A 26,623-nucleotide genomic window follows, 5' to 3' on the forward strand; every position below is an offset into this window, starting at 1 on the left:
ACTGTTTGTTTTGTGGGTTGTGGATGGGTCCCTACTATAGACAAAAGACACCAAAGCTGATTTGGCAAAATAATTCAGATTAGTGATATATCAGCACACAGACTGATCTGAGTGATCACTGGTGAAAGTTGGATGTATGTTTGGACATAATGTCCAGTGAAGTGAATTACCTTCTAATACCCAATAACCAAATGAATACTGGAATATGCTATGTAGTAGGATAATACTGGTTTTCTATATCTCTGTCTCTCTATGGGTGATCTACATCATTTATTCTATAGGGTAGGGAATAGGAAGTTAAATATCACTGCTAAAAGGCTTAGAGTGTACTTTGTGCAGAATGTTTTTTCAGTTAAATCAATAAAATGGCTAGTGTGGACTAAAACACATAACATAATATATACACAGGGATGTCAGTTACCACATTTTATTTGTAAAGCAGATACAGTGCATGTGGCATAATATCAGATCTCTTCTAATTTGCCCCTGAGGGTATGCAACGGAGGGGTGGGGATATCCCAACTTGAACTTACTGCATTGTGGGGGATTGGTATCATGTTTTAAACAAGAGACGAGTAGTGAAAGATTGTTAGTACAAGAATACAATAGTCACTGTTAATGAGAGAGATGAGTTTACTGACTTGTTAAATCCTGTAAGGACTGGCAAGACAAAATGTTACATGATTCATCTTCATTTAAATCAGAAGGGTATAAATAAAAGGTACAATTACAGTAGGACAATTCAGTTTTCAGCACCCCCCCCCCAAGTGCAGACTTTTAAAAGATGTCTGGTGCTAATGAAGTGCTATTCATTTCACACATAGCTTGCATCCAAAGAATATTCCTTCTTTTTCTTACCTGCAACTGTAACAATCCCTGCACGTGAACAGTGAATATCTTACTGTTGCTTTCCAAACCAGCAATCACTTCCAGGGACCTAAAACAACAGCATTTGTCAAAATGAATGCCCTCGTTTAACTCTGTATTGCTGAGAAATGCAAACTAAAAAAAAAACTTTTATTTATAACACAGTAGAAAAAAATGTATTATGACAACTACTCAGCTACATAAGAACATTAATTAGATGATATGCTCTTCTGAGAAAAGGCTGATATGAAGGGTGAACATTTCCACGCAGGACATGCTATATTAAAGACTATGGTTATCTGTTTTATCTGGTTTTTTATGGGTTAACTGTGTGTTTGGATTAGGAGAGAGCTCAGTTACACCACGGTTTAATGTGTTTAGGATGAACATTGGCCTCATTTTTCAAGTTATATCAATTTAATTTGATCAGTCAATATTTTCACCAATTAAAATTTAAATAACACATTCATTCATAACAAAATTGGATTTCAGTTTAATGAAGAGATGTTTGTATTATTCAATTGGAAGCACCGTGTAAAGCAAAGAAAATTTAATTAACAACACATTGAAATGGATTTCAGTTTTTGAGTATTTTTAACTGGATGGTCAATTGTCACCACTCCATGAACGTCACACCCTGTGCTTCTGAACAATATTATTGGTGGAAAGAGTTTGACCACAATCTCTTTCCTGTTGGAGGGTAGCAGTGATTTTCAGACTTTTCTAGGTTCAAACACCCCTTATAGCTCTATCTTTGGTAACCCCCCCCCCCCTAAAGTCTAAGCAGGAATACAACCACATGAAAACATTGTTGAATTTATGATCTGCTTACAGCAGAGGTCACCTACTTTTTTTTACCAATGAGCCACATTCAAGCACATTGGGAGCTTCAGCCAAGGGCTTGGTGAGCAACATGTTGCTTGCGAGGTACTGGTTGGCGATCACTGGCCTAGAGTTTCAATAACATTAACTGGCCTTTTGGGCTACTCATTCAGGAATGGCAAAGCATTTGCCCTGTATCTAATTGTAAGGGGTTTTCAGAATGTGATTCCAGGAATATCTAGCAAATAAACCAGCTCCATGAACCTTTCCTCCATTTGGTCTTCAGGTTGGGTTTGTCATCCACTGCTTTTCCCCATAACACAACCGGTAGCCCTAGATTTTGGGAGCCTATGGGGCAAATTCACTAAGATGCGAAGTTGCGCCAGGCGCAACTTCGCCGCGCTTCGCAGCACTTCGCCAGGCGTAGTTTCGCCAGCGCTCCGCAAATTCACTAAAATCCAAAGTTGCGCTCAGGGTTAGCGTAAGGTTGCGAAGTTGCGCTAGCGTTGATTCGCTATGTAAAGCGAAGTTACGCTAGCGAAGGCTAATTTGCATACGGCGCCAAATTTCAATGGAGGAATACGTATCAGCACTACAAATGCCTAGAAAACCTTCAAGTCAGCAAATAAAAATTTTATTTTGCCTTACACATGTGCCCACTGTCTAGGTAAGTTGCCATGAGTCAGGAAATGTAGGGGGGAAGGAGGGGAGCCCCAAAAAATTTTTCGATCTTTTTCAGCCTATCACCCATAATGTAGAAAACACGCCAGCGTTTTTTGGGACTTAGAAAAAATTTTGACTTTTTTTGAAACAATCCCTATCTACTCTATTGCGCTTCGCCAGGTCTGAGGTGGCGAAGGAAGTCTAGCGTAAAAGGTAGCGTTCAGTACACTGCGCAAGTTAGTGAATTTGTGTAGTTACGTCGCTAGCGAAAATTCGCCAGGCGTAAGGGTGCAAAGTAACACTAGCGTAACTACGCCAGCGTGCGTTAGTGAATTTGCGCAGTAACGAAAATGCCAAACGCTAGCGAATTAACGCTAGCATTCGGCGCTTCGGCGCTTAGTGAATTTGCCCCTATGTGTTATGGTTACAAAAATACAAGAAAAATATTTGGGAAGTTAGTTTCCCTTTAGTTGTATTTGTTAAAATTCTCTATAGCCTTGTCTGAACAGTGCCTAGACTCATGAAAAAATGAATATTTCAGCTGATCTGCTGAGACAGTACATCAGCACTTAATTTGGTTGCAAAATGTAAAAGTAGCTGCCAAATTAGACTGAGCGGGTGGCAGCTGTTGTTATAGGAAGCAGAAGTGTTTTATCAGGTATTGGTAAAAGTGGGTAAGTCAAAACTTACTGTAAGGCTAAATAATACATACAGATAAATATATATCATCATCATCATCATTTATTTATATAGCGCTGTCAAGATACGCAGTGCTTTACTTGCAGTTATAGCAAACAGGGAATAAATGGTGGATAACAAACAAGGATTACAAAATACAATAGGGTTAGAAGGACCTAGAGATTAGAGTTTACAAACTAAAAGGTTAGGGTACAATTGAGACATTAGGATTATATAAACATTTTGTCATTTTGGATACAGCAATGATTAATTAAGGTACATCGAATAGGCCTCTTTAAACAGATGGGTCTTTAAGGAGCGCTTGAAAGTTTGGAAGGAAGGAGAAAGTCTGACAGCTTGTGGCAGAGAGTTCCAGAGAAAAGCAGAAGCCCGAGAGAAGTCTTGTAGACGAGAATGGGCAGAAGTGACCAGAGGAGAAGTGAGGCGAAGATCAGAAGCAGAGCGTAGGTTTCGTGAAGGAGTGTATTTGGAGATTAGAGATGAAATATAGGGAGGGGTTTCAATATTAAGGGCCTTGAATGTGAGTGTAAGTAATTTGAATTTGATTCTAGAAGAGATTGGGAGCCAGTGAAGGGACATACATATTGGGAGCAGCTGATGTTGAGCGGCGAGCTAGATGAATGAGTCTAGTGGCCGCATTTAGAACAGATTGGAGTTGTGAAAGGTGACTTGTTGGGATACCTGTGAGGAGTAAGTTGCAGTAATCAAGGCAACCTTTTGCCAGGGCATACCAGAACACATACTGTACTAAATAATTCAGTCTGCTTCCAGGGAATCGTGGTATGTACATTAACTAAGTCTAAGGAACCCTTTGTTCCAGAAATGATGCCTGGTGGTTAAAACAGTGCTCATTAAATAGCATCTTAGTGTTGTATAATTAATGTAATTATGAGTGGAGAAAACAATGGCTTTATTCACACAGCAAAACACATCTAAGGATCAGTTTGATAACCTAATAAAAATGGAGAACATAATTAAGACTGGCAAAAACATCATATTTATCCTTGCCCTACCTTACTTTCTAAATGTCCTTTAGTAACAAAGTCATTGTGTTGCGATTTTGTTTTGTATTAGAGTCCACTATTGTCTCGCCTGGTTCCATTTCTCTTATTATGCTACAACCACAATTGCACAAGCACTGAAATAAATGCTTTGCTAAACTGTGCTGCTTAATCATCCCCATGAAACTATTGTGACAGAGGCAGATACATTTTTTCAGTGTCAGCCACTTAAAATATTCCCAAATGTAAAATGTAGTTTAGAGATTTAGCACCAAATATTCGATTTTGTTTCGAATTTAGACAAATCCCATATTTTTTTGTATTTTTAAAATTTTGGAAGTTGTAGCCTTCAGCTGAGCCCCCACCACTTCTTTAAGCTTCTCCTTGGGGGTCCAGCCACACAGGGAATAACTGTTTAAGAGACTATTAAGCACTGGACACCAGAAGAGGTGACACATTCTATTTTCAGAGATGTTCTGGGGCTTGTTGCAGGGTTTTTTTATTTAAATATGAATATGTATTTAGGCTTCGCACCTGAGGAGGGAATTTGTCTAAATCCGACAATTCAATGTAACACATGGCTTCTTGTATTTATTGAAGGAGGAGAATCAATTCTCTGTTTATAGCAATAACAACCACTTCTACTGGTCATAAATAGACAGTGGCGTTGTAACTGGATGTAGAGAATTTAAAGCAGTATAGTAGCCATTCCTTGCGTAGGTGAAGAATGGTTTGTGCACATACTGCTATTTGTCTTATATATATAGTGGTAGAGTGACCACAGAGAAGTGTTTTGCCTTTAATTTCTCCATAGTGGGAGATGTTTGCTGTCTGGCAATGTTGGAGCTCACTTTCCACAGGAAGGCTGTCCTGTGGAACAGTATTTAATGGTAGTGAGAGCATTAGGAGGCTCTCTCTGAGCAGGACACAGAACAGGAAGGTTACCTGTCTGTGTTAGGAACTCCCAGAGGGGCTAGGGTTGCTGCCTGTCACTGCAAGGAGCAGAGGGAGATGTGAGCAGGTGACAAAAGTGATTGAGGAAAGCCAGAAGGTGAGACAAGCCAAAGGCTGGTGAATTGGTATCCCTGGAGTGGAGAGTCAACATGGCTTAGTGAGAAGCCCAGGATATTTCAGAATGTGGAAGCCAAAACCTGTCTACCAAAGATAATTCCCCCAAAAATTACATGTACTGTGAAAAATCTATCTGCAAAATCTAGAAGCTATTGTATTCTGCTGAAAATGTGTATTTTATCTGTGATACAACAGCAAAATGTGCTTACATAACCCTGACTCTAGTCCTACTACATTTATCATATTCAAAGCTGTTTGTCCAGTATAAAGAAGTTATCATTTTCACTCATTGCCTTTATACTATCTCAGCCTAATTAATACATTGAGAGGGCAGATACTGCTTGTACAGTAAGCATGCTAACAACATGTTATGATATATATCAGGTGGATCTAGTCCTGATTTGTGATTTTCTGCTTAGATTCTTCCATGATAATAGTGTCCATTCACCCACACTACAGATCATTGGTGAAACTCACAGGATAGAGTGTTAATGTTAGGGGCATATACAACAAACCAGGGAGAACTTCATAAAGTTAGACTGAACAAGCATAAATCAGAAGCCATGTTGTGTTCAGATGGAGCATGTTTACATAAAGATTTTGTTTACATTCCATTTAAGGAATATTATACACAACCTTTAATCTACCCAGTCAAGCAACCCCCATTATCAAAAGCTCAGTATTCTCCATTGTGTTGTATTATGCTCACATTATTCCAGCATTTATTTCAATGTATGATATGCTGCATATCAATAACATTGATTTATCTACATATGTCTTGGAGTTCACCCACAGCCTAAAAAGTATTTTTTCATCTCTAGTCAATGACCTTTTTTATGCAAGCCTAGAGTTGCACAGTCTGTCATCTCGAAAATTCCAAAATTTTTCTCAGTGAAGTAGGCCCACAACACACTTCTATGTGGTGTAAGGTTATTTTTGCCCAAGTACATAACAATGTATCTATCAACATTAAACCTGATTTGCCAATTTGCAGTTCTCTAATTTAGTTAAAACAACATGCTGCATGGAGAGTATCATTTTGCTTACAATGCCAACTTCAAAGTAATTTATAAACAAATTAAAAAGCAAAGGACAGAGCCCTATGCTCCAGATGCCACCATCCCTTGTAATCTAACCTTCAGCAAGTTCTATCTCCTAGTGTATAGATATATGTATAATTAAAGGGGACCCGTCAACCAAAATAAATATTCAAAATCCTATTTTCTCACATTAGTCAAGCAAAATAAAATTTACTTACGCTATATAAATTATTTGAATCTTGTTTGCTTCAGTCTGGGAATTCATAATTATAACAAGCAGGCAGGAGCCATTTTGTGGACACTGTTATTAAGACAAGCCTTGTATCATCTCAGAATCTTGTTTGTGCACCAGAATGGGGGACCTGATGTCCATCCCCATGCCCTGGTTACACAATTAAATGGTTTAGAGAACTGTGGGAATGTGGGGAGAGCAGTGACATATAGGAAGTGCTGAACGGAAAGTGAAAGTAATTGTCTGCCCCACCTCTATGCCTAGGCATAGAGGAGGGGCAGGCAATATTTGATGGACAGCTGAGATGTTTAAATGAGTTTATAACAGCTATGAATGCTTTAATAAAAAAATAGAAATTGGATTTCATGTTTAATTTGAAAAGGACTTTTATTATACAGATTTTTGTGTCTGTGTGACAGGTCCACTTTAACTACCGACTGACTAGACATGCTTAGCCACGTGTCTGTCCTCAGTCTCGCCAACATACTATCTCCTTGCCCCCACCTTGTTTGTAGTGGACCACACATGAATCTGAGCTATACAGCAGACCCCACAACCTCCAAACCCCCCTCTCCCCTGGGTTCTCTCACAGTCACAAAGTCTGCTATATGGTAGTTAGGTTACTAAAAATTACAGTAAACAGAGAAAATCTATATGTTCTATATAGGTCTACAAAAGCAGTAGGTGGTTTACTATCTATACTGAATTAGATGTTGTCAGGTACTTCAGGCCAAGGAAAGTACAGTATATGGGAGGGCTACTGTGGACACATCCAGTTAATAACACAAAAGTCAGCAAAGAAAAGCAAATAAAGCTTCTGGCTTTGTTACAGCCTTCCCTGACACATATGCCCATGGGCACAGGTGGTTTGCAGAACAAAGAAACTGTGCAATGGACAGTCTACCACATTTCTCATTTTTGTTGGCTGCCAAAAAAACCCAGAGTCTCTGGTAATAACACACAGAGACGTATTTGGTTATTAAGGTTTTCCCTTTCCTAGTTACACAGCTTTATTTATCTTAGTAAGTAATATGGAGGTGATGATGGCCACATGAGTGCTCATTACTGCTCGGTTGTCTATAGCACTATTCTGTTTTCCTGCCAAGATCTCCCTCTTGCTGTGAGGATCATTGTATTAAATACATTTCTGATGGCACCAAATTTAGTCACAACATTATTATCTTTATTTACAATTACTCCAAATTCCAATGGTATTACAAAATAAAAAATACAATACCTTTTATAACTCAAAGAATAGTATCAAAAAGGGGTATCAGGTATCCGGTATCCATCTTGCATACTTTAAAAGTTTAACTGCACCCTAATTAGGGATGCACCGAATCCACTATTTTGGATTTGGCCGAACCCCTGAATCCTTCAAGATTCGGCCAAATACCAAACCGAATCCTAATTTGCATATGCAAATTAGGATTTGGATTCATTTCGGCCGCGCAGAATGATTCAGCCAAATCAGAATCCTACTGAAAAAAGCTAAATCCTGGCCGAATCCCGAACCGAATGCTGGATTCGGTGCATCCCTAACCCTAATTATAACATGAGTTTAGCTCTCATGTAAAGTTCCTTGCCATTGTGTGACAAGATTTCTGTTGCTCTGTTTGAGTTGGAACTGTCATGCTGTTGCCTCAGCCGAGGTTCTGTTGAAGTTTGAGGATAGTGCTACACCTGGCAAGCAATATAGTAGCACCATAATGTCACATGTGTAAATGTGATTAAACCGATAAATTAAGCAATATGCTGTGGGAAACACTGAAACTACCACCAGGTCCAGGGTGTTGTTACCTCCAACAGACGCAGTTGCTCACTATTTATTAGGGATGCACCGAATCCAGGATTCGGTTCGGGATTCAGACAGGACTCTGCCTTTTTCAGCATGATTCGGCCGAATCCTTGTGCCTGGCCGAATTGAATCTGATTCCTAATTTGCATACGTAAATTAGGGGCAGGTAGGGAAATCACGTGACTTTTTGTCACCAAAGAAGATTTTTTCCACTTTTTCCTTTCCTGCCCCTAATTTGCATATGCAAATTAGGATTTGGATTCGGTTCGGTATCCGTCCGAATCTTTGACCAAGGATTCGGCCGAATCCCAAATAATGGATTCGGTGCATCCCTACTATTTATAAGTGATAGGATGGATTTAATTTTAACTTATACCAGAGCACAGGCATGCATCAACATATGATCTACATTGTGTCCAGTTTGGAATGTGTTCATGACCTCTTCATGTCCCTAAAGTGGCACTTTATGCAAACCCAACATTTTCACCTCCAGCACAGAGATAAAAAGCACGTTTCAAGATCTACAAACAGTTTTCTATTGCAAAAGCTAATTTGATGAGCAAACTGACACTTTATCTGCCTTGTTTGTAGACTCATTAAGCACAGAAGTGCACAGTCGTAACATGACTTCATACCCCTGTCTTCTACTGAGAGTTTAGCTAAAGAACAAACATATCAGGGAGTGCCTATGAGGAACCCCTCCATTTTTTTTAATCCAGCTCCCATATGTACTGTGCTTTATCTTTCCTACACTTTTCACTCCTGTCTAATCAGGATATTATTAGGAACAGCATTAAAATGTTAGAAATGCATCTTTTTCTTCATTAGATTAGTGAAAGCTGACTTCTCCTTGCTTTAAATCATTTAAACAAACAAAGATTGAATATTTACTGTCACTGTTTGAGCCCCTTGACATAGGGTCCAATAACATGTAGTAGAAAAAATAAATAATATGCAAGGTGGCTAAATTCAAGTGTTAATTAGATCAAAATAATCACAGCAAAAACATCAAAAACATGGCATCAATCTATATAACATATCACAAGGCAGTGTCCTCCCTCTGTCAGCATACCCCATATCAGCCACTCCCTCCTGACATGTTTCATGCCATTGAGCGCTTCCTTAGAGTATTTTTTAAAATAATGTGATACAATGTTTTTGACGTTGCTTGCTGTGATTGTTTTGCACTAATAAACCCTTCAATTGAGCCACCTTGTATGTTATTTATTTTGTGTACTCCTTGCTTTAAATCCCTGTGCAAGGCGGACAAAAAAACTATGCACTTGCCGCTAGATATTCTGTACAGTTTTTTTTTAGAGAATAGATTAACTACATTCTAGATTGGCAGACTTTCCAACTTTCTATATGTCAAGAAGACTTATTCAAATCCATGGTTCTCTCGGTTTTCTGCTATTTACTCTTAGAAGATCATATGAGAACCTCCAGCCTTTTCTCCCTGCATTTCCCAAAGCGAAACACACTCTATCCCCCCCCCCCCCAAAAAAATAACCAGGCTTTATCACCTTTGTATATATTTTGATAGTGATTATGAATCAGATTCCACTATGTGAAAAGCATATTTCAAAATTAACAGGTTTTCCCATGGACCAAAGTTTCACACTATAAACCAAGAGAGACACACACACACAGTTTTTAAGAGTAGAGGTCATAATGCTCCAGACACAAGTTGAAGAGCAACAAGGATGCTAATTTGCTCCCCATATCCATGAACTTTTGTGCCTAGTCACTTGGTAAAGTCTACAAAGCACAGAACTGTCATCCCAAAGGGTGTAGGCACCTCTAGTGATAGCTTGCACGTCTAAAGCTGTCCATAGCTGCAAAGATAAAGTTGTGTAAACCTTCTTTCCTATGATTTTCAGACTGTCTGTGGATTGTCCCATAATTTTTCGTACCATAGAGATCGGTCGTTTAGTCAGTCAGACAGGTTAGAAGATTTCTGTCGGCTAACGATTATATCTTTGCATGACGATATCAATGGGTGACTGTCACTACTATTTGTCGCAAATAACTTTGGTACGATTGCTGTCTGTCAATTAATTGTTATTTTTGCTACTTTATTTAATCTGACTGAGTAATTGTAGATCGTTACATTGAAATGAATGACCTTTCCTTGTACAAAGAATAAAATCCGCACGTCTATGGCCAGCTTTAATCATCAACATTGTAACTAGGTAATTGTCAAAGATTTGTTATTTATTTGTGAGTAGGAACAGCCACAGTGTACCCCATTAAAATGCATTCATAGAATTAGGGGCAAGAGTGGCCTCTGGTGGCCAATCTGTCATGACAAATTGGAGAATATTTGCTAAACTTTACCATGCCTTTCCTTTTGACTGTCACCTGCTAGATTCGCTTGTTCCACGCAGCAAAGAAAAACTGTTGAGAACTTTTCATTCTGGATCGATGTGTTGGAAAACAACAGACAGAGATTGTTCCAGTGGCTGTCACTTAATGCAAGGAGGGTCTATTGTTGCTTAGCAATGTGATGTCATGTTTGACCTGTAACCCCGTGTGTTTTTCTTCTTCCTCTTCCTGTGTATGCTCTCTATGAAAAGTTCCTGTCGCAGACATGTTATGTTGGAGTTCAATAAAGCAACCACGTTACTGTTCACACAGAAGTTGGTGTGTCTGTCTCACTTACAGAGAAGCTGCACATACAGTTCAGATCAGCTCTCTGCTAACACGTGTACGCATATATTGGCCATAGGGTTGCCACCTTTTCTGAAAAAATTTACCGGCTGGTGGGTGGGGGCGGGAATAAATGGGGTGGTCTGTGATGCAAAAAGGGGCAGAGCCACATACAGTGACAGGAAAGGGGCGGAGCAACATTGCGCGATAGCCAGAAGTCTGGGAAAAAAGTTCTGAGCAAATTGGGGGCCGGCCAAGGGATTTTTTTTAAGGCTACAAATTTGTAATACCGGCCCCGGCCTTGGCAGGTGTTTTACCGGCTAGGCCAGTAAAATACGGGCCCTAATTGGGCGTTGTATTGCCCCATGTTTTGTTTATGTCTGTACACATAGCTACTGGGCCTTGAAGCTGGTGATCCATAAATGCATAAAGCATGATTCCAAGTCCCTACGATTTCTAAGCTCATGAGACACAGTATCAGTCTGTCCCTTCAGAACAATAAAAAGACACAGCTTCCTGGAAAATGATGCAGTGAATAAATTCTGCTGGGAAATAATTGGTGCCAAGCCTGGTGGGCAGAGGAGGATGTGAATGGAACATTTCTAGTGCATGAGATCAGGCTGACAACAGAGAGGCTGTAACGGTACAAGTGCAAAACCTGATTCTGCCTTGGCATATACCTACCAAAGCTTAAAAGGAGGAGCAGGACCTGAGGGGGTGATTTGGGGAAGGTAAATACACTGATATGTTGAAAAGACATTTGGCTTCTACTTGTGTTTTTCATTTGTCAGACCTTCCTGTAAATTCACTTTTGTATAATTATTTTGAGCAGTTATTATGTGCTAGAGCTATGTGAATAGAAGAAAGAAAAGAAAGTAAGATTGGTTACCTTCATGTTTAACCAGTCCCTTGCCTAGAAGGGAAGTAAACTTCAGTTCATATTTTTTAGTAAATACACTAATTTCTCATAGAAATTCAGTATATTTTTTGATGAGTGCTCCAAATGTCCTGTAGAAATACTTATTGTAGCAAAGGCAATAATGTTAGTGTTCCAACAACAATATTTTCAGCTCACACTCTGGATCCTTGAAGAATGACAGTTCTTTGCTTTGCTGAGTGCCTGGTGTTACATCACTTAAAAAGATATGCTGCCATAACTACCACAATAAAGGAAACATTTGTACCAAGACGGTTGTACAAAAAGTTGACAATACAAGTTTCTTGAGCCAATTAACCAACATCTCATCATGCCAATGGCCAACTATAGAAAAGCAGGGCACTCCTATCTGCCAGTATTTAATCTTCTTTTTAACCTCAGTGATTTTAACACAAGGGTGATTATGAAGGTTTGACAAGAGCTACAGTGACATATATTACTCAACTTGCTGATTTTGGGTGTTGCTATGGAATTCTGGGTACGGAACAAAGAAAGAGACCTGTGACTAAGGGAGATAGTTGCGGTAGTTGGGGCAATTTTGGAAGGAGCCATAGTGGCTAAGGCTAACTAATCTGCTTGCTGATTCTGCATGAGGAGTATTGGTCTGTTACAAGAGGTAAAGGAACATCATGCCAGGCAAGGCCTATATAAAACTCAGTTTGTTTGGCTGAAAATATTAGTCTATAATATGATAATCAAATACTGTCCATTAGAGATACCACCATACATGATGTACTATATATGTCAACATTTCCTTTAACTTTTCAACCACTGATGTGGTCTACTTAATGTTAGTTATTACCTTTAATAAAGCGAGAACTTATATGGTGCAAGTGTTTCATTAAATATGGTCTGACCATAAAAAAAATCTCCCAAAAGATGGTTTACTAAGGGGTAAGTTCAAACTGGTGTCATCAGGTGGCCATTTCTAGATTCCGTATTTTAGATGGGAATTTTAACATTGTCTGTTTTGTTTTATCAAAACATTCATATGTGTATGGTACTTACAATCTACAGGTCTCTATCACATTTAGTGTTAATATAATCATCATCAGTCCGCATTCCATTATGTTCTTTTGTGATATAAATATCCTTCAAATAGTACCCTGGTAGACCCAAGACCCGAGTGCTACAATGTTAACCAGTGCATTGACTTGCTATTTCTAGGACCACAGGCTAATAACCTTGTGGTTGGGGGCAGTTTAGTAATATGGTATTTTAGGTTGGAAGTACTTGATTTAAGCATTTTTCGAACATCAGGCCCCCCCTGCATGCCACTGTAAAGGCATGAATAATCTCAAGAAATACTGAAGTCTGTATTCGCCCCAATACTGTGAACCAGTTGATAAGGGAGAGTCTTCAATTAGTTAACTATGTGCAGGATTACTTACGTATATCGATGGCACATAGACTCAATGCACATTGAGACTCGCACATTGTCACGAGGACGCAACTGAGCCTTACTCTTGATCTCACTGTGATCTAGAAAAGAGCCAGTAAACAAGTCAAATTCTGAAAAGTCTTACAGGTGCAAACATTAAGTGTGCTACATGGGGATGATTAACATTGAAATAAATAATTAAATATTTCCATTCAGACACATTTTCACCACCTCATCACAAAAAAATTTATATATAGAAATGCCTCACATGGTGATATGGAGAAACATCCCTTGGGAGGCATTTGTTCGGCACAGCCTAATTTAATTTGCAAATCTGTTAACTGCTTTTATGCTATCAAGCATTTTTTGGAAACCATATCATTTCTCAGTGTGTCCCTGTTACATTATAGTAACTTCCATTCACCCTTTTATTGTTTCCCTCAAGGCTGAATAACTGAAGCAGATTTGGCAGGAACACATTTTTTCTTAACTAGTTAAAATCTTCAGGTTTTTTTCCCACGTTGTATTGATTGTCGATTCTACAACTTTTTTTCCTTCAACCAGGGCCAGAACTAGGGGTAGGCAGAAGATTCTTGTGTCTAGGGCGCAACCAGGCACGTACCTTATATGCAGCCTACCCCATGTCCGACACTGAATGTATACATGTATACACTCTGTACACTCTGGAGATGATCCATCCTCCAATCAAGAAGGGTCATTGGTAGATGGAATTATCAGTTAAACTGCATCCCCTTCCCCCTAGGTTCCACACCTGCCCAGGTAGTTAGTATGGTCAAAATTGGCCAGCATCTCAACCAAATGTTGGCCTTCTAATATAAATCTATAAAACAAAATAGATTGGACTTTGACCAGAAAAGTGTCAATGGCCCAAAGTCATTGGTTGTATAACCGAAAGAGAAACAAGTGGTAATGACACAGAGGGGCTCATTTATAAACTCTGTGCATCGCAGAATGATTTGCACAGTGAATATATTTGCCTTGTACATGCTTATATTTATAAAGCTGGATGAGAGTGGTGCATGGGAAGGCACATTTATTTCTAATCCAGTTCTTTTAAACTCTATTTAATTTTAATATATATTCGAAATTCAACTGGGGGGTTATTTATTATATATATATTATAATAAAATAGAATATCTAAAACTAAACACTAATAAAAAAACTAAACACTAATTTTAAAGACTCGAAAACTCGAATCTAATTCGACTAAACTCAATTCAAGTTTTTTATAACAAAGTGACCCCTGAACTGACGCACATGCCCTGACAACTTGATGCTATGGTCAAAATAATCCAAACTGCCAGACTGATCCTGGACACAAATTCCAGCTTTCGCCATATTTCAACAAAGATACAACAGTGTTTTATGTACTTAAAAGCAAGTATGTTTGTGTGAGTAGAACCCCTTTAACTTTCATTAAATCTCAGCAACAGGAACAATGTTAATCCTTGAAGTGATAGATTTAGTTATCACCGTAATAATATTATTTATAAAATAAAATAATATTATTTAATGTACTTTAAGAGGCCACACTCCAAGCACACTACAAGATCAGTTTACTTTTTATACTGCAGCCTATAGCTCCAGTAGAAATACAGCTATAATGTAATGCCTCATGTTAAATAAAAGCTATAGAACTCACCAATATGAACATGGGCTGAGAACTGGTATATCCCAGGAACTGAAGCTGTGAAGCGCCCTGTTTCTAAATTCAGTCCAGATCCTCTCAGGAATGACCCTTTCGAAGATGGCTAGCATTATAAAGGAATATAATAATTACCTAAATATCAAAAATATGTCAATGAAAATTTAATAGGCTTATTCTGCAGATGGTTTTTAAGAGAGGAAAAAAATACAGTATCTACGTAGACTGTGACCTACATTTTGAGGACAGAGGAAGAATCTGCAAAGAAGGATAATGCATATACATTTAGACACCTTAACAGAAGCACATATCCCCCTACATACTCAGACATGTAAAAATACACACTCATTTCGATATATTAATACAAAAGCAAATCACTGGTATAATAACAGGTCTTGACCAGTCCACTGCTCCATGATCCTATGATGTCTAGATTTTAATGATGGCCTTTAAATGCAAAGGGACCTGGAGTTGCAGCTCCCTCTGTCCCATTTTGAATCTGGTCCTGCAGGCACCGCACATCCATATTGTAATGACAACTGCAGTTGTTCTGATACTATGGGCAGATTTACTAAAGGGCGAAGTGGCTAACGCTAGCGACATTTCACCAAAAATCCCATCCGCAGGGATATCGGCAATTTATTAACAGGTGTAGGTGAAAATTCGCTGGTGAACAGGACCGTCGCTAGCATTCATTCACACTCTATCGTCATGCGACTTTTCACTGGCAAATGGTCGTTGCTCCGCAAATTCAGTAAAGTTTGAATTTTACTGAACTTTACCTCTTTCGCCAGAGTTGACTTCGCTACCTTAGACCGGGCGAACTGCTAAAATGAACCTACATCTTCCTCAAGCTTGTGTCCCTTACATCATATCCTGTGTGCCGGAAATGTATTAAAGTTGTAAAAACGCTGGCGACTTTTTTTTTTTTTTTTAAGCGGGATTGCCTGCAAAAGTCCTAACTATTAAACTTTGTTGGGTTAACATTTTTCCTCAGACATTTGAGGGGCATCGAACATTTGTTTTAGGGAGGTCTCATGTGTAGGGCATTACAGGATCTCTCTTGTCTTTATTCAGGTTCATTGGACATTTGTAATAAAAAGTGGCCACTTCAAGCATTTGCACCAACATCTCTAATAAAAGACGTCCATACGACTTTAATGTACCCGCCCTATTTAAATTGACCTAAGCGTAAGCTAGGATTTACAAAATTTCCCTAGGCAGAAGCTTTCGCTAGTGTAATTTCACTTTGAAATGCTCACACTGCTGAATTAACACTATCGAAAAGTCGCCAGCATTCGCCACCCAGGACGCAACTTCGCATTTTAGTGAATCTGGTAGTGGTAACAAATTTTTGCCTGGTGAAGTGGCGCGAAGTGTGTGAAGCATTCGACAATTTGCCTCTATATTGGAAATAAGTATAGTCTCTTACCATTTGAAAGTTCTGGAGCTCCACCAAAGTCTTCTTGTCCACTATTACTTGTGCCTTAAGTCTGCAATGAAAAGCTTCATCCACCCGTCGATAAGGAGAAAGGTCCTCAACTGGCAGCACAATGGGGGGAAGCTCACTGGTGTGCTCTGGGATGTCACCTGACATCAAGCGACGTTCTGTGGCCTCTGGTAGAAAATATCAATTAGTGAATTACGTGTACTGCAGACCCAGGAATACTGTATATGGCTGAATTAATAGGCTGGAATAAAATATTATTTTCACTAACAGTTATATTTCTTCACTATTAATGCAATTTTTAGCAGCTAAATGCAAGACTAATAATAGTTAAATACTTTTATGAATAATACAGTTCCTTTTATTTTATTGTACCAGTGATTACATCGCTAAGTGCCCATATATTACCTTTCAGCAATTGTTTGAAATCCTGTAGCAAGACTTCATATGTAACTTCAGCTCCAGGCATTCCTGGAGGACCAGGTGGTCCTTGGGGTCCTGGAGGTCCTGGTGGTCCAAACAGTCCACGCTGATAAAACAAAAGTTAAAAAAATAAGTATGAGGAAAGTTATGTAAAAGACAGTGCTTATTTATTGTAGACAGTTGGTATTTTTTAGTGTGGTGTAGACGATTGCCAGGAACCGTCAATCAAATGTTTGTTTTCATTAACAGAAAGAAACAACAGTAATTGGTATGGGTTATTGAACCATTACAAACAGAAGTGCATTTTGCTAATCAATTCACAACATATTTCCATTCGAAATAACTGAAATTGCCGGCATAAAATCAACGCATCACTTCCTTCTTCCAAAATCGCCCTAAGTTGCCTTTGGGGGAAACTTTGGGCAACTTCGCGATATGTAAGTTTTCAGTTATTTCCAATGGAGATACAATTTAGGAGATTTGATGCCTCCAGTCGTGTATTTTTATTGCTGGTCGAATACTCAAGGACCGGACAGATCTCACACTCCATCTGACCTTATTGTATAAATAAATAGCCATTGGATACAATCGTTCTCTATGAGCACATCTGAACTTTATCATGGTCTTTATCATGTTCTTGCTACTGTCATATCACAATGATACACCCATCATGTCTGATGTTTAGCATTATTTACTTAACATATTACATCTGCTGAGTGTGCATTGTCTTGTCCTGTCCCTGCACTAAACTGTCCTGTCTTGCAGGAGTTGCATATTTTTGCACTTGCACTTTTTGTCTGTTGTCCGGTACATCAATGTTGTGTGTAGCAACATGGTCCTAGAGGAACATTGTTTCGTTTCACTGTGTACTGTACAAACGTATATGGATGAAATGACACTCTTGACTCTTGACAAATCTCCCAGTCAGTCACTGCCCTACATGTTCCTTACCTGAAACTGTCACCATATGGCTGACAAATGTGCAAACCCTCTGAGTGGCCCAGTTCTTCAAATGAGATAAGTGGATGGGGTACTCAGGGGATTAGAATTTGTGCAAAGAGATAGAGATGCACTGAGATACATAGCTTGGTAAGTCAGTCTGTTCCCTCCCTTGGGCACTTATGGATTGTCCTGTGGCTGTGAGGGCATTCAGACAAAAGCAATGATTCTAATGCAAACATCAGTAGATAATTTGGGATGTGCAGCTCAGCACACTGGGAATTAAAAGATAGAGTCTAGAAAACTGATTCCATAAACTGTCTTTAAGTATTTTGCATCTATCTAGTTAGGCTCCATACACCAACCCCAAAAGTCGTTTGGACCTGGATCTTTCTTATTAATATCCTGCATATGTTCTACATGAATGGGTGATTTACCTTCAAAACATATCTGATGTTTTAACACATTTTGCTATTACAATTGGTGAATTGTCAACTATTATTAATGCATAATTATCATATTAAAAAAACTCCACAGTGAATAAAGAAATGATTTTGTAATGGTTAAAAAATCCTGGTGTGCATCTGTCTTCCAAGGATCTATATATATATATATATAGACAAATACAAGATTCCTCTGCACTCAACCCATTATCAATATATTTAAGACAGCGACATTTTGTGCATACTGCTACTGAAAAATGCCTTACCCTTTAAACAAAACAGGGATTGTTTGTCCATATATTGCAATATATTTAAGCTGGCCAACTACGTCAAAGTCATCCCATATCTGGCCAGTCCTATGCTCAATTTTCATCTGATTCATTAAGAATTCTATGGTTTAATTATACATTTTATAAAAGGGACGAATACGTTTTACCTGCAACTTACTAGCTGCTTTCAAAGTAAAACTCCCAAACTTGGCTGCCCTTTTATTAGACACCAGTGGGATCACCTGACTATAGTTGGAGGGGGTGGGAGCTACAACATGGAGCTGGTCACTGCTCCTGTATAACTATAACAAACAGGGGAAGTTGTGCTCACCACTAGTTTTTAAAATCATTAGGCGGGGGTGCAATGAGGGTGTGACCACAAAAAACATAGACAAATACAAGATTCCTCTGCACTCAACCCATTATCAATATATTTAAGACAGCGACATTTGTGCATACTGCTACTGAAAAATGCCTTACCCTTTAAACAAAACAGGGATTGTTTGTCCATATATTGCAATATATTTAAGCTGGCCAACTACGTCAAAGTCATCCCATATCTGGCCAGTCCTATGCTCAATTTTCATCTGATTCATTAAGAATTCTATGGTTTAATTATACATTTTATAAAAGGGACGAATACGTTTTACCTGCAACTTACTAGCTGCTTTCAAAGTAAAACTCCCAAACTTGGCTGCCCTTTTATTAGACACCAGTGGGATCACCTGACTATAGTTGGAGGGGGTGGGAGCTACAACATGGAGCTGGTCACTGCTCCTGTATAACTATAACAAACAGGGGAAGTTGTGCTCACCACTAGTTTTTAAAAAACACACAACTTCCCCTGTTTGTTATAGTTATACAGGAGCAGTGACCAGCTCCATGTTGTAGCTCCCACCCCCTCCAACTATAGTCAGGTGATCCCACTGGTGTCTAATAAAAGGGCAGCCAAGTTTGGGAGTTTTACTTTGAAAGCAGCTAGTAAGTTGCAGGTAAAACGTATTCGTCCCTTTTATAAAATGTATAATTAAACCATAGAATTCTTAATGAATCAGATGAAAATTGAGCATAGGACTGGCCAGATATGGGATGACTTTGACGTAGTTGGCCAGCTTAAATATATTGCAATATATGGACAAACAATCCCTGTTTTGTTTAAAGGGTAAGGCATTTTTCAGTAGCAGTATGCACAAAATGTCGCTGTCTTAAATATATTGATAATGGGTTGAGTGCAGAGGAATCTTGTATTTGTCTATGTTTTTTGTGGTCACACCCTCATTGCACCCCCGCCTAATGATTTTAAAAACTAGTGGTGAGCACAACTTCCCCTGTTTGTTATAGTTATACAGGAGCAGTGACCAGCTCCATGTTGTAGCTCCCACCCCCTCCAACTATAGTCAGGTGATCCCACTGGTGTCTAATAAAAGGGCAGCCAAGTTTGGGAGTTTTACTTTGAAAGCAGCTAGTAAGTTGCAGGTAAAACGTATTCGTCCCTTTTATAAAATGTATAATTAAACCATAGAATTCTTAATGAATCAGATGAAAATTGAGCATAGGACTGGCCAGATATGGGATGACTTTGACGTAGTTGGCCAGCTTAAATATATTGCAATATATGGACAAACAATCCCTGTTTTGTTTAAAGGGTAAGGCATTTTTCAGTAGCAGTATGCACAAAATGTCGCTGTCTTAAATATATTGATAATGGGTTGAGTGCAGAGGAATCTTGTATTTGTCTATGTTTTTTGTGGTCACACCCTCATTGCACCCCCGCCTAATGATTTTTAAAAACTAGTGGTGAGCACAACTTCCCCTGTTTGTTATAGTTATACAGGAGCAGTGACCAGCTCCATGTTGTAGCTCCCACCCCCTCCAACTATAGTCAGGTGATCCCACTGGTGTCTAATAAAAGGGCAGCCAAGTTTGGGAGTTTTACTTTGAAAGCAGCTAGTAAGTTGCAGGTAAAACGTATTCGTCCCTTTTATAAAATGTATAATTAAACCATAGAATTCTTAATGAATCAGATGAAAATTGAGCATAGGACTGGCCAGATATGGGATGACTTTGACGTAGTTGGCCAGCTTAAATATATTGCAATATATGGACAAACAATCCCTGTTTTGTTTAAAGGGTAAGGCATTTTTCAGTAGCAGTATGCACAAAATGTCGCTGTCTTAAATATATTGATAATGGGTTGAGTGCAGAGGAATCTTGTATTTGTCTATGTTTTTTGTGGTCACACCCTCATTGCACCCCCGCCTAATGATTTTAAAAACTAGTGGTGAGCACAACTTCCCCTGTTTGTTATATATATATATATATATATATATATATATATATATATATATATATATATATATATATATATATATATATATATATATATATATATATATATATATATATATATATATATATATATAATTACAGTTATTCACAATTCAATCTTTAGCGTTTGTGCACCCAGGCTCATGTGGACTTCTGTAATATATAGTATATATATATATATTGAATAAAGTACGCCCTGTTGTAAAACATAAGGATATTATAAGATACCGAGGAGTTTCTTGAGCATATAAAAACACGAGGCCGAAGGTAACGGAACTTCGGGGTAACTTCAGATATCCTCATATTTTGCAACTGGGGGTACTTTATTATAACACACAAATTTCAGTGAGTCTTTATAAGGATATAATTTACAAGATATTCATAGCTTTTGTGTAATATATATATATATTTTTATATATATATATATATATATATATATATATATATATATATATATATATATATATATATATATATATATTACCTATGTATGTGCAATTCTTTATTTGTTTACTTAAAATGTATGTTTTTTCTCTTATTGTATTCTTTAAGGCTACTTGTTGTTGCTCCCTAAAATAATTGTTTCAATTTCCACTGCTTACCGTGGTCCCTTGCTTTGAATACACTATTATACAAACACTATTCTAGTTGCCCTTATTGTGAATATATTAAAATAAATATAATTTAATTCCATTGGAACTTACCAGTTTCTTTTCCTTCCCCTTACATTTCTTTTTAGAGTTTGCCCCATCATCAGTTCGGGCAACAAACCTCAACCAGGTTGTATAAGCATCTGGTAGTCCAGGATCTGGAGTTTCAGAAAGCTATGAGATAAAAAAAAGCAAAAGAACGCAATAATTTTTTAACATTCCATTTAAATAAGATGTCTGTCTAGCTGGTGGCCTACTCCTCTGATGGAGCTCATATTGGCCTCTGTCAGATACATACCCTGGCTCTGAATTTGATAGATTTCATTGTATTACATCATTTTATAGGCTTTAGACGGCCAGCACACATGTCTAAAGAAATACAGACCACCCAGGCAAAAGTTGGACAACTTTTGGCGAGGGAAAGTATTTAAAAGAAGGTAATAATTTAGAAATTCACAATGAGCAGGTTTAAGGTCTTCACGTTGCCGAAGACAACTGGGTGTAAACTACTGAGTACATATGTATATTCATCTCGATATTTTTTATTTTTCAAGAAAATGACAGCTTTTTTAACGACTCCAGGCCTTCCATTCTTCCAGTTTTAATTAATGTGATCCAATTTCACCTGACTTCAGCATCTTAAAATATGCATGTCTGTCTAATTTGCCTTTTACATTCTGCAACACCTCAGCCCTGCCAAAGAGGGAGGCGAAGAGAAACAAAGAAAGCTATCTATGGTTGTAGAATAGATGATGTGTCTGCGGCAATGACTAAATTAATGAGCCAGTTTTTGGACACGCTGATGTTATTTATGAAAACTGCTAGGGAAATGAACACTGAACAAAGGCAGGGGATTTTACAGAAGCTGGTAGCTAGATAGTTCCAAGTGTCGATTGAAAGTGTTGCTTAGTTGACCTGTAACCCTTCGTTTTTATTATGCCACCATTTTTATGCCTAACAAATATCTTACTTTTCCTTCACAACTGGAAGGCCACAAGTCGGACATCCCTAGAGCAGCTGGAGATAGCTACCCCCATGGTAACCCTTAAGATTTACAATCTATAATGCTTTTTCCCATAATATTTCATGGTACCTAGGGTTACTTAAAACCTACAGCATGGAAGTTTTTCTTTAATCTAACTGCCCTATAGTATGAGAGAGATGAAATGACTAGTTTCAGATTGCTCATACCTTTTGGCAAAAGCAACCTTTAAGAAAACCCTGCATGAGTTTACTAATCATGCTGGGTTTTCTGCCAAAAAAAACCTCTGCGATACTTGTCATTTTAGCTTTGTAATATCTTAGTTTTAAGTACAGAAGTTCTTCTTTGTTCCAAAAGCTTGTTCGGGTAAAATGACAAAAATTGCCGAGGTTTTTTTCTCCACAAAACCCTGCATGGTAAACTCAAACTAAAATATAATTAATCCTTATTGGATGCAAAACCAGCTTATTGGGTTTATTTAATGTTTACATGATTTTCTAGTAGACTTAACATATGAAGATCCAGATTACAGAAAAATCCAACAGGACCCAAGCATTCTAGATAAATCCGATATCTGTGCTGGCAGAAAGAAAGACCCCAGAAAGCTAAGAAACCCTTATAATTTTTTTTCAAAGTAATCTCTGCCAAATGAAATAATACAAATATTCCAGCAATATAAAATAACCATTGAATATTTAGTAGACAAAGCAAAGTATGATTACATTTAGAGGCACATTTATCAAGGGTCGAATTTCAAATTCATGTGCGTTTATTTAAACTCCCTTAAAAGCGAATGAATTAGAAATTCGACTTGGAGAGATCTATAAATAAAATGGAATTGTTAAAACTCGGTCAAATTTTACCGATCCAAAAACTTGAATCGAATTAGACTTGAGTTTTTTCCCCCCGAAAAAAACGTGAATGTCAGGAAGGCTACAAACATCACCAAATTGATGCCTGGGCCTCTCCCAATGACTTATACAGTAATTCGGAAGGTTTTAGGTGGCGAATAGTTGAGACACGGGCAGATTCGGGGAGATTTAGTCGCCTGGCGACTAATTGCATCTTTGTCTGGGCGACAATCTCGCGTGTCTTCCCATCCACTATAATGAAAAGTCGCCTGTGTTAAGCACACGTGGCGCTTCGTTTTCGGAAGTCGCCCAAAGTTGCCTCACGAGTGACACAACAGGATTTTGGGAGACTGGAGCGACACATGGGTTTATAGGGACACGTTATGCTAAATCTTGAAATTCAAATTCGAATTAAAACTCGAATTGAATTTGGATAATTCACAATTTGAATTTGAGAGTTTTGACCCTTAATAAATCAGCCCCTTACTATAAATAAAATTAGATATTTATACCCATGACCATGTTCTATGAGGATAACATGATGTAGCTGCAGCACACGTGTGCTTTCCCCATTAGTGAAATCAGGGTGTGTCATGGAACCTGCCAGCTACAGGATGCAATAAAATACAGCAATGAAAATAATGGTTATTGGGCAAGACTTCTCGGCTTGTAAATGTCTATTTTATTTTTAACAATAAAGAAGCAAAAAAGGATTTCCTTTACATTTGTTTTAAGGGAAAAAAAAGTAGCGGCAACAATGCAGAGCTTAATTCAACTCTTTATAGATTTTTCCTCTTTCAGGTGTTCACTTCAGAAGACTTAAGATAAGACGCTATAAGGCAACTGAAGTGTGACACGTGAAGGACTGAGATATATTACATTTCTCACATTTTGACATAATGAGATCTGTGTTCCTTTTTTCTGAAAGCATGGCATGTAATCCTGTAGAAAAACTACATGTGGGTGGGTTTTCTTCACTTGCGCTGAACAAGGACAAACACCTTTCACTGAATAGGGACAAACACTATACAATGAATAAAGACAAACACCTCATTTTGCTTTTCTCTGTTCTGCGTGCTTCTGCAGGCAATATGTGACTTTCTCACTGTTTAGGAGCATGATGACATCATTTTACAGAACAACATAACGGTAGCTGGGTACATAAAAATGGTTCCCAGGACTGGCTTGGCAATAGCAGCAGGAGTGTCCATTATTCCATAATATAATCCCGTAACAAATACAAACATATTTATGCTGTTCAGATCTAGGACTGTGAATTGCTTCAGGAACTTTCCCTTTGAAAAAGTAGAGGATGTGCCAACAAACCTTCTTGATTGATAAACTTAGCATATAGTAAAGTATAAAGAGGCTGTAAGAAGTATTTGCCTAACTCTCAGCCCCAGGCTGTTTCCTATTCATACTGAAATTCCTGAGCCCTGAAAAGCACAAAACTACTTCCTCCTATCAAGATCATAGCTGTGAGGCATTTGTTATAACTACTGATAGGAGAGTGTATTTTCCTCATCTCATACAATATTCTGAACCTAAACAACAACAAGACTGACTGCACTGTGTTTAGTATCTAAATGCTAATACTTTAGGGCAGAGACACATGTGGAAATTCGGGAAGAGGAGATTTAGTTGCCCGGTGACAAATCACCTATTCTTTGGGCGACTATTCTCCACGAACTGCCTTCCCGCCGGTTAGAATTGAAATCACTTGCGGGATGGCACTCGGATCCAAAGCCGCCTGAATTTGCCTCGTGAGGAAACTTTGGCGACTTTGGAAAACGAAGCGTTCCAAGTGCCATCCCGCAGGCGATTTCAATTCTAGCAGGCGTGAAGGCATTGTGGGGAGATTAGTTGCCCGAATAAGAGGTGGTTTGTCGCTGGGTTCTTTCTGTCCTCAAAACACTCTCCTAAATCTTCTGTTAATAAATAAGCTCCAGTTGGAATTACCTTGAGCTTGATAGAAATCATTATGGAACAGTACCTTTGTTATCATTCTTTATTTATATAGGGATTGAATGGTTAATAGGGAATGATCTGTTAATTCACTTGATATCATATGATAGAGCCTGCGTTGATCGCTGGGGACATATTAAGGAAAATTGTTGGGATTAAATCTATCCATACATACATTCATATACTGTAGATTATAATGCACCTTATGCTGGCTGAATATCTTTTTTTTTTTTTAATCCTGATAGGCATAAATTAAAGGGAAACTCCACAAAAACATAACTTGAGCTTTTTGAAAAGTAAACATAATTTCAAGCAACTTTGCAATATACATCAATTAAAAAATATGCAGATTTTTAATGGTTTGGAACAATTCCCTCAGCCTAGCCCCCTGCTCTCTTGCTGATATGTCTGACTACTTTGCTGAGCTGGCTGACTACTGTTACTTTGTATCAACAGCCATCTGTCCTCAGCCTCCAAACCCCACAATTCCCTGCACACGTGATTTCAATAAGAAATGTAACATCACAGTGCAATGCATTGTGGGGTATGTAGTTCCTGCATGCTGTCTGTAAGCTGTGGAGAAGTTGTTACAATTTGTAACATCAGTATTTAGTACTTCCTTCCCTGCCAAGATTTCAAATGATGCACAAAGAGAAGGACTGTTAAACAGCTGGATTTCAGCATAGAAAATGCATTTATTCAAACTTTTTGAAGAAACAGGTAACTGTAATGGGTATATTAGGGGTTTCTGTGTTATGTTATCAAATTTTGGTTTGGAACTTGAGTTCCTCTTTAATCATTCATTCATGAAATATTCTTGTTAATTATTCACACTCGTATGCACCAGATATGATTACAAATTTGACTTTTCTGACCTATAGGAAGGCCTTTCATGGGATTAGGGGTTCCCTGTAACCATAAAAGGCTAAGAGGGGGAGTTTCCCTACTGGTGGCGACAGGGTTACAGGGTTATGGATTCTGCACGTTGCCCTATTCCCACGACCTCACACTGTGAGTCCCATGACAGTATTTAACACTGAACTTGTTACTCTTCACAGGGGATTTGCAATATTAAGTTCAGACTTTCCCCACCACTGTATCCTGCGAGAGGGAAAAAAAAAAAAGAGTGAAAGGAAAAACACCACCCAGCCTTGTCATGCCCCACTCCATTTGTACATAAGATCAACTTGTACATTAATCTTACTGATCTTTTAATGATCCATCGTGACTGAGACAAAAACAAAAAGAGAAAAATCCTAATTATTTTTTTTCCTTCAATTTCACTGAGCCCTTGATTCTTTAAAAGTTCTTGGGAAGTGCTGGATTAGAAAGAGATATTTAGAGAGGAATGTTAATGAATATCCTATTTTTTATTGCTTTGAAACAGGTTAGAGCTAGTTTCTGCCTTACTGTAGATTTAGGCTAAAGTTAAGCATTGGAATTATTCAGTTTTTTAATAAATGGAGCTGTAGCTGCTTCTTAGTTTCAAGGCAGACAACA

The 26,623-nt window shown here is 38.2% G+C and overlaps 1 protein-coding gene across 1 annotated transcript in view; it reads right to left on the bottom strand.

Moving 5' to 3' along the window:
- Positions 1-26,623, bottom strand: part of c1qtnf12.S (C1q and TNF related 12) — a 49,555-nt gene that overhangs the window by 4,066 nt on the left and 18,866 nt on the right. Inside the window, exons 2-7 of the mRNA XM_018227875.2 lie at positions 21,380-21,499; positions 16,682-16,802; positions 16,259-16,443; positions 14,824-14,932; positions 13,171-13,261; positions 859-937 (exon numbers count right to left, since the gene is read on the bottom strand). Of these exons, the coding sequence (XP_018083364.1) occupies positions 859-937; positions 13,171-13,261; positions 14,824-14,932; positions 16,259-16,443; positions 16,682-16,802; positions 21,380-21,499 (705 nt within the window). The remainder of the gene's footprint in view (positions 1-858; positions 938-13,170; positions 13,262-14,823; positions 14,933-16,258; positions 16,444-16,681; positions 16,803-21,379; positions 21,500-26,623) is intronic.

The sequence above is a fragment of the Xenopus laevis genome, chromosome 7S (genome assembly GCF_017654675.1).
Source record: "Xenopus laevis strain J_2021 chromosome 7S, Xenopus_laevis_v10.1, whole genome shotgun sequence".
Lineage (NCBI taxonomy): Eukaryota > Metazoa > Chordata > Amphibia > Anura > Pipidae > Xenopus > Xenopus laevis.